Genomic DNA, 12968 nt, shown 5'->3' with positions numbered 1-12968 from the left:
TCTGTATGGATACCTCATTGAATGTGCTTTAAAATGCTGATGTGAAGCCTTCACAACCACGGACTTGTACTACAGTCAGGGAGGTACTAAAATATCCAAAGTATACATTATGCCATCTAAAATAAGGCTGCAAGATATGCAAAATCCTACTGCGATTATTTTAACAAATATTGCAATTGTGATATGAGTCACATTTTCAGTGGAAAAGGTAATTTTTGTAATTCATTATTGAAAGAAATAAATGTAAAAATGATGAAGATGTGATTTCTGATGGGGTCTGTGCCAAACAAGCATGTTCATTTATATCTGGAATATGACTTGTAGGCCAAGGCATCTCTGTAGCACCACATCACTTCATTTGTAATGTTGTAAAACATTTTATTTGATTAAAAATTGCAGCTCCTGGGATTTAGACAATGCACTTAGCAACACTGAACTTTCAATAACATTTTGAATAACTGTGCAACCCTAAGCCTCAATCTGTACTTCATCAAATAACTGATAATAAAAACTGTAAAAAACACACTATTACAAAATATCTATTGTGCTACTTTAGGGAAGTGTACTTCAGATGGTCTGAGTGATTTAGCAATATAACTACTTGAACTTTTTCTCTGTATGTGCCTTTTCAAAACTTATTTGAAGCATAACCTTTTTACCTTTGGTACATTGTGCCATAAGCCCTAAAATCAGAATTCTAACTGATATTTTATCCTTGCACATAGAATAGACCTGGTTCACATTCTTATTATACATTTCTATCAGCAAGGTCTGTTTGATGATTATTATGTGCAGGTTACAATAGGTACATGAGATATCGCTACACTCAGGACCTTTTAAATTAAGTAGTCTCTTTATAAACTGTTCACCAACACAGTTGAAAACTTTTCTCAGTATTATGATTTCTCACTGTATATGTGAGTCTGGTTGTCTGTACATGCTGCTCCTGGAGGGGATTATGCATTTGGTCGTGTGTGTGTGTGTTTGTTTGTGTTTATCCATCTGTCCTCAGCTAATCTTGAATACTACAAGACCAATCAGTTTAATATTTTGTGTGCACATTTATGATTGTATGCTCAATGACCTCTCATGGTTGCAGTGATTCATAATTGCCTAAAAGCCTGTTTTATTGACTGTTTAATACACTCATTAACTGATGACTCCTCACTCCTTTCAACCACCTGCTGGCTACATGTTTTCTAGAAATGGGCACTGCTATCAGGACCAAGCCTAGCCTAGTCCGATGCAGGCAGCATTTTGGCCTTCGTTGTGGCTAAAAACAGACATCTGTTAAAAGGTTGAGCTTATTGTGAACCAAACCAACTGCAGATTAATTTTATACCTGATATGTTATAATACACTAAAGTTAGTCAAGAGATGAACTAGCCCCTGTTTTTGTTATCTATGCCCCTTCTTGACTGTAGGGTGCCATGAGGGAGAAATCCATTGGGCTCATTTTTTTCTATATTTGGGCTTTACAGGGTTAAATAGGATTTTTTTTGTCTATTTTACTGTGTTTTTTGTTGTTAATTCCTACTTTGTAGTGCCTAAGCCTACAGGCAAAATGAATACCACTCTAAGTCCAGTAACGTTGCTGCCCCTTCAAAAAAATGGACAAGGCACTTTTTCTTTTTTTTTCCCGCTTCTGGAAGCTCCTGAAATGTATCTGCTGGATATGAAAGAATTGGCCACCTTGCAGCTATGTGCGCTCTACTGAGTGCACTTTTCTAGTTGTAGTTTGCATTCTGATGCAAAGCACATTGAGTTTTCTTGTGATGAAATAAGTAAAGTAAAGTAACTTTGTCCAGACTTGCCTTTTAGTATGTATCATGGTACAGTGTTTAGTGTTGTGTGCAGTAGTATGCTGATCCAGTCTCATTAGAGTCACTGACAACGATAACTCCCTATGGACTGCAGCAAAGCCCACAGACTGTGTGTGTCAGTGTGCTTGTGTACATGCATGTGTGTTGCGAGGGTAAATGGTGTCTCAACAGATGGCATGCTAGTTTGAGTAGCAGGGCACCGCTGATGGCAACTTGGGATTAATCTAAGAGGGGAGGACTTTTCATTCACACAAGCCATTTATCATGCGAGTGCGTCTGTATGACAGAGAGCGTCCCATTCTTCAATGATTATACAGTACACTGATATCAATCTCCCTTGTTACCGATCCCTGTGGAGTTGAGGCCTTTTCGATGTTTGACTGCTGCTGACAGACAGTTTAGTAAGTCTGAAGTGAAAACGATGCTGCGATGAAGATATCGCGCAGCAGTGCCCGGTGGCAAAAATTAAAGTGCTGCTTTAATGTCTCTGCTCCTCTGTGGATGAACCATCTCGCTTAAAGCAGATTTCAACAATCTTAAACAAATCAATCAGGAGTCAGTGCAAGTGGTCTTTTTTTGCATTGTTTTTTTTATCCATCTTGATACTCTAGTGTTAGTATAATATAGTTTCTAGCTCTCTATGCCTATCTCTCATATTCACACAAACAGACACACAATCCTTTCATCTTTCGTTGATCAGCTCAGATAAACATATAAACCAGAAAGGACGTATCTTAACTGGCTTAGCTCAAAGGATCCAATATCTACCCCCTCAAATCAGATAAGACTGAAAAGAACTTACATGGGAAAAAAAGAGAAAGAGAGCGGATAAAAGGTGGTTTGGCTCCAAGCAGCCTCGATGAGGAATAACACCCTTTCACACCCCCTTATATTCCCTTTGAATATTCTGTATATTTTCGTTCCTATCTGCTGTTTCATTCCTTTCCTGTTCATCATTCCCTTCCTCCTCCTATTTTGTTTCACAGCAGAAAACATGGCGTCTCTGTGTGTTCATGTTGTAGGTGGAATAATGTGGATTAAAAAAAAAAGTTTCAGATCAACTCTCCCTGAAGAGGTTGCATGAACTGATCGAGAGATGACTGCTGATTTGTTTGGATCCAGTCGTCTCTTTTTGTGTTGCTTATAACTGCATGTAAGTTACTGAGCAAGGCTCATCCACTTCGAGTTTATCCTGTTAATCTGCCCCCACACATTCTGATCCAAACAGACACGTACAGAGGAGAAACTACATGTCATCTGTAATTGTTTGGACGTGTCTGGCTGTGTGTGTTTCGTAGGTTTCTGTGTAAAAGCTTCTATTATCTCTTGGTTGAGAAAGCTGGAAAACAGGCCAAGGAGGATCAGCTCTACGTAACTTAAAGTGCTTTCACATCTGCCCTGTTTGGTTTGGTTCGATCTAACTCAAGTTTGTTTGCCCGCGAAGTGCAGTCTGTTTGGGCAGGTGTGAACACAGCAAGTGCACTCAGGTGTGCACCAAAACAACCAGACCGAGACCTTCTTGAAGAGGTGGTCTCGGTCTGGTTACAAACAAACTAATTGTCCCTCCACTGTGACATTAGAATGTGTCGCATTTATCTTGCAAGTGTACTCTTCTTCAACGTTCTGTTTACTTCTTGCATTATTCCCACATGGAAATTCTGACCAATCAAGAGCAGCTTTTTCACATAAGCATTTGATCTGGTCCGCTTGTAAATGCTGCCTTGAGAACATGAACCAACACTAGGCAATTTCACAACTTTGTATCAAAACTAGTCCCTGATTTGGACCAAAGCAAGGCAACTCTAGGTCTGAAAGCATCCTTAGTCTGTCTGAGCCTCTTATATTACTGCCATCAAAACATCTCAGGGATTCCAAGTGTTCCAGAAATGTGTATATTTAGTAATAAATAACCTGAACACACTATAAATTCCAACATTAATGAATGTATTTTCCCTGCAATTGAAATGTCTTTATTTGGCAATATACAGGTAATAACTGTTGGTTCAGACATCAAGGAACGGTTTGACTGGTAGTATAGAAACTGGAAGAAACCAGAGTGAAAGGAATGCAAAATATGGAACTTGAGAATCATCAAAAATACTTTTAAGACTTGTACAAAACATCTTTCATAACATGAATGATGAATAAGACTCAGGACAAAAACACCTCTTGACAAACACTCAACAACAAGTGCAAGGCAGCAGCCTGCCTTGCACTTGTTTTTATGTATGTTCTGAGTGTGTGAAACACTAAAATGTTAAAGTGTGCTTAAAATTGCCTGCAGTCCTACACTTTATGTTTGGCATTAATGAGCATTATTGTCTCAGAACGCAAGAACAACCTTGATGTGGAGGAGCTACTCACAGCAAGACAAAAAGGACTGCTAAAGTAGTACACTGTCACTATTAGTGTGTGGAGCATACTTAATAACATCCATATGTATCATATGGAATGATGACACACATACACGGCTGGTGTCCCCAGAGTGCCAACAAGCAGACAGACAGGGTGACAGTCTGGTTCAAGTGAACGATCTGAGGCAAACCCAGAAGAAGTAGCACCTAACTGCATTCACATACACTGACAGACATATACACAAACCCACACATAACAAGAGTATTAGCAGGGCTCACCCAGGGGAGTCTTCAGAGAAAACGATTCTACAAGCCGTTCCCAGGATAATAAGTCAGGTCCCTGTGTGTGTTCACTGGCACACACACAAACACACAGTCGGTGGGAACTGTGTTCAGCAGCAGATAGAGAAACTGAGCTCCCAGTGGTATTAAACATCTCAAACACTTCAGGCTGCACTTGATTTTCCCTGGAGGGTATACCGCGGCTGCAGTACCTCACACAGTGCCGATGGATTCTATGTATTGCACAGTAAAGGGGAAATTAAGTGCATGTGCTGCATTTGAATGTCACACTGTATTGTGCTGTGTGTATCGTCTGACTGTTGTGAGTGAGAAAAAAATGACAATACTATACCAAGGAGCATTGTGGTATTTTCCATATTGCTTTGTCATTACAATGATTGTGCCAAAGTTTGTTTTCAGTGACTTTAACAGTAAACAAACCAACCAAAAATACAATGAAACGAGGGATGTCCCGATACGATCTCAGAGACCATTATCTGGGTTGATGAAAGCATTCCTAAATTGGTGCCACCTATATTGAACTATAGCGCCCGATCCAATTCTTTGTTTAAAGTCAGCTGTCACATGGTTTTTCTTTTTCTTGCAGCCGTCTCCAACTCTCCTCTGTCCGTCTCCCTGAGCTCTCGCCTGCAGCAAAACACCGCACACCATAAATGACAAGAAAAAGCAGTAAGAGACTGTTTATTTATGCTATTTACCAAAGTTATAAGCACTTGTTTCTTTTAAGCTCAGTGTGAGAGTCTTCGGCATTTTGCTGTCATCTATGGCGCATGGTGTTTTACCGCAGGCGGAAGAGAGACAGATAGCACTGTAGAACCAACGACAACCACACTCACCATGCCGCTGCAAGTACAACAAAAGCCCCACAAGCAAAAGGAGTAATTTATTAATGTGGCCCAATCCTTGCAAAAGATGTGAAGACAATGAAAATAAACACTGGAATACAGGTGGAATACAGGTCCTTCACACGAAGCAACAAACACTGAAGAATACTCTCCTAAAGGGAGAGAGAAATTCCCTCAAGAACAAGTCCAAAAAGATTATGAGAGGGTTTGTTATTTTATACTTTTAATTTGCAATAAATTGTTTGTTATTTTGTACTTTTAATTTGTAATTTGTACAAAACAAATAAAGAAATAAACAACAACCAAAAAAACCCATTATGGAACAGCTTGAAAGTAAGGATTTGGAAGTGGAAGGACTTGGAAGTATCAGATCGGGACTCAGTATTTACAGATACTTAATATTAAATTACTCCAATCTGGATCTGAGGCCGCTTGCTGCAGCTGTGGATTATATTAACACACTGTAGGTAATTCATTTTACTCCATTATCACCATGCTGTCTTGGCAATTTTCCCCCCTCAAAAAACAAAAAATAGCTAAAGCCACAACAAAGGGCCCAATAAAGATGTTTTTAAACAGACAGCCGACATTTAAATCTCCATCTTTCAAAACCAATAATTCACCGCAATAATTCAAGAAATGTAATTCACTGCAGTAAGTTGGGACTCATAATTCAGAGGGACATCAGAATAGCTTTACTGTGAGCATTCATTTGGTGTCGGGTCCCTCACACAATGCTACATTAGGCCTCTAATGTGAAGAGGCTCCCAAAGGCTTCATTAAAATGAAAATGGTCTGAGAGGGTGTGTCTAAGTGAGTGCCCATGCAGCTGTGCTTGTGTGCACATCTGAGTGTGAAGGTGAGAAGAGTGTGTTTGTTTGTGTGTGTGTGTGTGTGTGTGTGTGTGTTCATGTGTGTGAATGCTTGTGTCCTGGGTGTGAAAAATATCAGGCGTCTCAGAGGATGGAGTTTTCACTTCGTTACGGGTATTTGGTAGTTTGTCAACCTTCCCAAAGGCTGGTGCAGCTCCATCGAACTATGAACAGTTACATACATCTGTCACTGTCTCTGGAAAGTAAATAGCTAAATGAAAAAATGAAATTAAAAGTAAAAAAAAACAACTAAAGGAAATGTAAAATTAATAACATATTCTGCTCAGTCCCATGTCACACAGTCAGGAAATGTTCACTTGTTTGTCTAAATGATCATAAACGCAACATCTGACACTAATAAAACAATAAATCTGACACGCTCTTATTAATATTACTTTTCATAGATGCATTTTAAAGACAAATAGTCACAAGACCAAAACACAGAAAAAACATTTTATGATACAAAATCCTATTTTGGAATTAAGCATTTTGAATTAATAAAGCTGAGCAAAATATTACGTCAAATCACTCTTTGCTTGCAGCAGTACAGTGTCACCTCTACTTCACAGAACTAACTGTGGAACGCATGTGAACGGCATATCTGATGTATCTCTAGTCAAACTGAAATGAGCTCTGTGGAGGATGGTTAATGGACAACTGCTATTTCATTCATCTCAGCCTGACTGATTACTACGTACGAGGAGGCTACTTTCACACCTCATTTACGGAGTCTGCTAGCATGCTAGATTCAATCAGACACACAAGGTCTGCACGCGCACGCGCACGCACACGCGCCCACACACACACACACACACACACACACACACACACACACACACACACACACACCTTATATGATAAGATGACCTACTGTTGCACTTTTGACAACAGCTTTTAGCTACTCATTGACAGATGGATGGATGGATGGATGGATGGATGGATAAAAAATGCTGTGTTTAAAAGAGTTTAAGAGTCAACCTAAGAAAGTCTTGGTTGACTGAAATTTTACCTACAATAATTTTCAACCAATCAGTCGTTCGTTATTTAATTTTTAAAATTCCTTGCAATGGGGGCACCAGAGTGTCGGTCCTCTCTCCCTGGTCACTTCAGCCTTTCCTTCATCCAGAGCAAGAGCCAACACAACTACTCTTGCTGACAACTTTACTTCTGCAGATATTCCATAATACAGCAACCAGATGCAACTAAAGCACCTCAGCTGAAAAAACACTGCGCCTACAAAGCGTTCAATCTGACTTGTTGCATCTTGTATTTTACGGTTTATTTTCATTGTGACTATGTCCATTTGTTTTTTTAATGTCCTCCTGAAAAACAAATGTGAAAATTAGAGAGATCTCAGTTCAAGTTCAAGTTTTGGTTTCTCTGTGGCCATCTTGTCCCATTGAAATTTCACTGGCCTCAACTTGTCTCTTGATTTTTCGCTCAGCGTTGTGTCATAACACGTATCCACCCTTCCTTGACTTGTCCCTACTCATTTTTTAATAGATGTGTACTGATTTGAATTAATATAAGTCCTTGAATTGGGGGAAATTCAAGGCTGGTACCAGAGCTCTGTTGCTAGGCTGTCACTCCATGAAGTCCCATGCCCACAAAATGTTCTGATGCACCGAGTTGAGTGTTTTTAGAAAAATGCATGGATTTTTCAGCTGCGGTGTACACACATCCTTAAGAAAGTAGCACCAGAGATTGCTCGACCAATGAGACTTTGGTCAGGAGCATATAGACCAATCAACCCACCAATGACCAGAAGGTTTAAGCCCCTATAGTTTGAACATATACTGTCTGAAAGGAGGGAGGGGGGGGGAGTCAAAAAAGTGGGAAACAAAAGAGTAACTCTGTTGGAGACATTTTACTTGCAACTACTCGGGTAAAAATGTCCACTGGCAGTACAATGCAATCAACTAAAATGTCAGAGGCAAGTGGCCCATGAGAGGCGATTGGGCCTTTAACTGCACCAATCAGCAAATGGAGCTATGAGGCTGCCTACATGTATCAGAAAAAAACAGGCTGCACATAGGGAAAAAAAGTGCATGCTCCTGTATGACAGAGGGAGACAGTGTAAACGCGGTGATCTGAGGGAGTGAGTGCGAGAGAGGGTGATCTTTCAGTAGGAAGTGAAGAGGTTACTTGGCCTTTTCAGCTTCAATCACAGCCATTCAGTGTGATGCTGTTATATAAGGGCTGGTGTTCTTCGACGAAAAAGACAGCAGGATATAATTTGGCCTTTACTTAAGATGGAGGATGAATCTACTTCAGAGATTTGGCCTTAATCATCATCACACCGTTCTTATTGCTGTGATTGCCACCATCATAAGAGAGATTGGAGAAGAGACAGGAGATGAGGTGAAGAAGGAGTAATTAGGTGGAGAAAAACAAGAGTTTAAAAGTGGGGGAAGATGAAAAAGTTAAAATAGCGACAAGACAAATATGAGGTATTAAAGGAAAGAAAGAACTCAAGGAGAAAAGGGAATAAAAAACATGATTAAGGAGAAAGAAACGAGAACTGAGATTCAAGTAAGAGTAAGAGGGAAACTTTCAAACAAGCTAAAAGAATATTTTTTTCTGGCCAGTTTCTCTATTGGGCTCAAAATCATCGACAATGCATAGAAAGTTTATAAGTAGGACTAGAAAGAAGAAACAGTGTGTAGGTGTGTGTGTGTGTGTGAGAGAGAGAGAAGAGGGACTGGCAGGGGAGAAGAGAAGAAACATGAGGAGAGGATAAAGGGTAAATGGGGGACAGGAGCAACAAAAGACAATGATAAGTTAAAGAGGAGCACTCTTATCTTTCCTTATGTAGGTTAATTGACTGAGGAATTAAAGCTAAAAAGATATAATTCAATTCAATGCATGGACGTTAACAATAAAAGGGCCGGTAGCATATGAAATGATTCTTAACGTACACACACACACACCCAGACCAAGCCAGTGTGTCGTCCTAGTATATTTCTAATTATCAGTTAATTGTTATTCCCTATCATTAGGAGGGTGGTTTTTTAATTGTAATGTAGCCAAGCAGAAAGCCTACCTATACATGTGGGGGACAATTAGCCACCTCCATTAACCCCTGGTTAATTACAATCTCCATTGCTGCTTCCCACAGCACTTTCCCTCTCCTTTTTAGCCCTCATCTCTATCCCCGGGCCTTCATCCCCATTTTTTTTTTTCATTTCTGCCCTCATTTCATTCATCTATGATCTCCAATCTTCCTTGATTGTTTGATTCAAAAGTACATCTGTTGTGAACTTCATTGGCTTTCTTTTTTTTTTTATATAAAAAGTTTTGTTTCACTGTAGTTTTCTAGGTTACCATCACCCTATTTTAGCCCTCTATGTCCTCCCTCTCTCCATTAATATTTCCATCTTTCCCTCTTCCATGTCCTCAGGGATGAGAAACTATTATATATAGTATATGCCTTAAAGTGACTGTTGACCAAAGACCAAAATAAAATAAAATAAACCACACAGACAAAAAAAAAAAAAAAGACTGACTTATGTCATCAACACTTAAACTTAAAGTGTCCCTATTCAACTGTACACTTTTCTTGTAGTTGTCCTCCTCCATTTATCCTCTGAGGTTTAAGTGAGCAAATTGGGCTTTTCGGCCTTGCCATGAGTTTACAGTTCCACTCTGCTACTTCACCAAACCAGAAAAATACAAATAAGAGCAACTTTTATGTCCCCTTTCATAGAGCGGACACACATATGATGCAGCTCTACTGACAAACATTCAACCCACGCTGGACTTTTTCACACGAGAGATTCAAGTCTGAAAGTCTCTTTTACCAAAAGCTCCACTCTGCAGTGGATTTCCATACAGAATACCAAATATCATAACAAAATAAAAGTGTGGATGCAGCTAAAAAGTAGAAAAAAAACCCACTACCTGTACACTACATCTTTTTTGGGGGGGCTTTTCACCTTTATTATAGAACAGCTGAAGAGAGATAGGAATGGGGGGAGAGAATGGGGATGACACGCAGCAAAGGGCTGCAGGCTGGAGTCAAACACAGGCCACTGCAAAGGACTCAGCCTTTAGGGGCAGACACTCTACTCACTGAGCGAGAGGCTATCCCTAGATAACATCGTTAGGGGGGATTTTAAAGAGTAATAGTCTAGTTTTGAGCTGCATGAACAATTTTAGTTTACACACACACACACACACACGCAGAGTAAAAAAAAGTGTCGGAGAATAAATAGGGTTGAACTTTACTTTGAGACGCACCATGCTCAGTGTGTCACCGCTGTTGCTGGGTCAAACAAACTGGGCTAAAGTTAAAGAGAAACTACACACTTTTTTTTTTCACTGTACAGATAATCACACAGGCTATTTTGGGCATATGATGTTAATTTAAATATTTATTCTAAACAAAACTGATACTGTGTGCTGGGGTGTGCCATACCATATCGTTCATGATAATACTGGTACAATTTTTAATATGATATAAAACATTTATATCGTGATACTAATGTTGGCATATTGACATCATACTAGTACCCATGGCAACAACAAGCATGGCTGAAAGCAAAATTATTACCAACTCTGTGGTGGTTCTAAAAAGAGGAGCAGCTTTGGTAGTGTGCATTAGATGTAGCGTTGTTAGGCCTGTGCATCCTGATTGTTTTATGAACAGCGTCGGCCTTCTCAGACTCTTCTAGCGAGTTACTGCTCAGAGGGAACTCAGTCAGTGGCTCCTCCTTCAGCAGTGCAGCGTCTCTCTCTCTTCTGTCTCGCCGTGCACACACGGAAGTCGGTGTCATCAAGTGATTTTGTCATAAACCTTTGGTGATGTAAACCTTCCTGACGCTCGCGGCTCGACAAAAACATACATAAATGTGAATGTGTGATAGTAATGGTTGCATGTCACAGCCTGTCACAGGTTACAGCGTGATGATTAGAAGAGAAATGGCAGAGCATAAACGTCCAGGTGGAGATTTCACATTACAGCAACCGAAAAACAGTTTTATTACATGAAGACTCCTGTTTTCAGTGCACTGTGGGAGCCCAGGCAGAGAGTGGACAGTCCTAAAATAATTTGGAAAAATAACGCCAATTTTTCAATAGATTTCTCCTCTGTATCCGCTCTGCCATTCAGTTTTCCCTTCCTCTCACTGAGTTGTTTTGTTGCCTGAAAGCACAGGCCGGACATGCCTATTGTCCATTTATGGTGGAAAATGGTGATAACATGTTATAATATGTTGTTACACTAACACTACCAGAAACAATTAATAATAAAAAAAAGTAATTTAAATGATAGAAAACGCATGTCTGACGGACAGAGGCGGACATGCAAAAACAGAGAGAGAGAGGGGTAGAAAGAGAAGGAGAGAGAGAGAGAGAAGGGATAACAATGTCCATTGTTCCATTAGGGAAGACAATAATGACTGATAAAATGAGGTTGCTAAAGAGGACACAATGGTCCTTAATTGACTCATTAGGGAGAGAATAGAATGAACTGCACTAATGAATGGAGTATGAGCGCTGAAGCTAAACTGCTTGGTAAGCAAAACAGAAAGGCATTTAGTTTATTAAATCTAGGCAAAGCAATATTATTTGTTCACAGAAAGGGATAGTACAAGAGACCACGGGGACGAAAACAAAATGGTGAACAGCAAAACTCTGGAGTGCTAAAGTATTTTAGTTTTATTCATCAGGTATGTATTATAAGCTTTGATGGTACTTCTGGGTGAAATGGGTGACTGTGTGCTGTGCGTACCTCTAGGTGTTCCAGGATATATGGTGGGTTGGTCATTCCCAGCCTCAGCATGGCTCCTTCAGGAATTTCTTCCACCAATTTCCACAGTAGTGTGGGCAGGTCTGTCCCTATGTCTCTACCGTATGCTCCTGTGTCTTCACTGGTCAACCAGAGCTCACACACTCCCTCTGGAAAGAGACACAAAGACAAGGGTTAAACATGGTTAGTAACTCATTGAGATTCTTCCTTTGTTTCCAAAATTTAAACTTTGCAGATTGATGATCGGTAGCACTCTGTTGCTACCAATAACCTCTTTAAGGTCTTTAATACAGTATGCTTTTTGACATTAAATTACCCAGTATACTATCAAGGGGCAATAGTTATACTATCCTGAAATACGACTTACCTAAGGGCCTGTGTCTACATAGCATGTTTTTCTCAGCGCCAGTTTTTTTTTTCCAATTGTTTCAATGAGGAAAAAGTGCATAGCAGTGTTTCCAACAAACGCTTCCTGTAAGGTACATTTGGAACCAAAAGCGACTCTTCAGACATGGTACCTAGGCCCTCGTCCACAGAACGAGGTTGCACTCCAACATTTTCAGAACAAATTAGAACAGACTGCAGTGAGAGTCTCTCTCCATTGGATATTTAAAAATAACGGGTTTGTGCATTCATTCCTTCTCAGGCAAGACTCCACAACACTTTTTTTTCTCCAAGTGAGGATTAGAATATATGCAGTTCACATAACCTGGTCGAAATTGATATATATAAACGTTTGAAAAGCCACTCATTACTAAAAGTCTATGTCAACCAAGAGAGACAATAAAAATCAGAGGAATGGTCGAAGTTGTCATGTGGAAATTTAAGGTGTGCTGATGGATTCATGTTGTCAACTGATGCATTGAGTAACATTACAAGTTAACATTCCACCTTTAAATTCGCCGTCAGTTGGCCCACTGAGTTAAATTTGTTTTTTTTTTTCCTCCTAGCTAGGTACCCTAACAGAGGGGCGACCAAATATGGGGACGGTAAGGAACAGTTCCATTGGTACCATCCACAAC

The 12968-nt window shown here is 39.9% G+C and overlaps 1 protein-coding gene across 1 annotated transcript in view; it reads right to left on the bottom strand.

The window, feature by feature from the left end:
* cdkal1 (CDK5 regulatory subunit associated protein 1-like 1) overlaps positions 1-12968 on the bottom strand; it is a 287467-nt gene that overhangs the window by 113415 nt on the left and 161084 nt on the right. Inside the window, exon 9 of the mRNA XM_049584408.1 lies at positions 11929-12095. Within this exon, the coding sequence (XP_049440365.1) occupies positions 11929-12095 (167 nt within the window). The remainder of the gene's footprint in view (positions 1-11928; positions 12096-12968) is intronic.

This window comes from Epinephelus fuscoguttatus, linkage group LG8, assembly GCF_011397635.1.
Source record: "Epinephelus fuscoguttatus linkage group LG8, E.fuscoguttatus.final_Chr_v1".
Lineage (NCBI taxonomy): Eukaryota > Metazoa > Chordata > Actinopteri > Perciformes > Serranidae > Epinephelus > Epinephelus fuscoguttatus.
The sequence above is the reverse complement of the archived record's forward strand: the minus strand, read 5'-3'. Positions and strand labels throughout refer to the sequence as shown.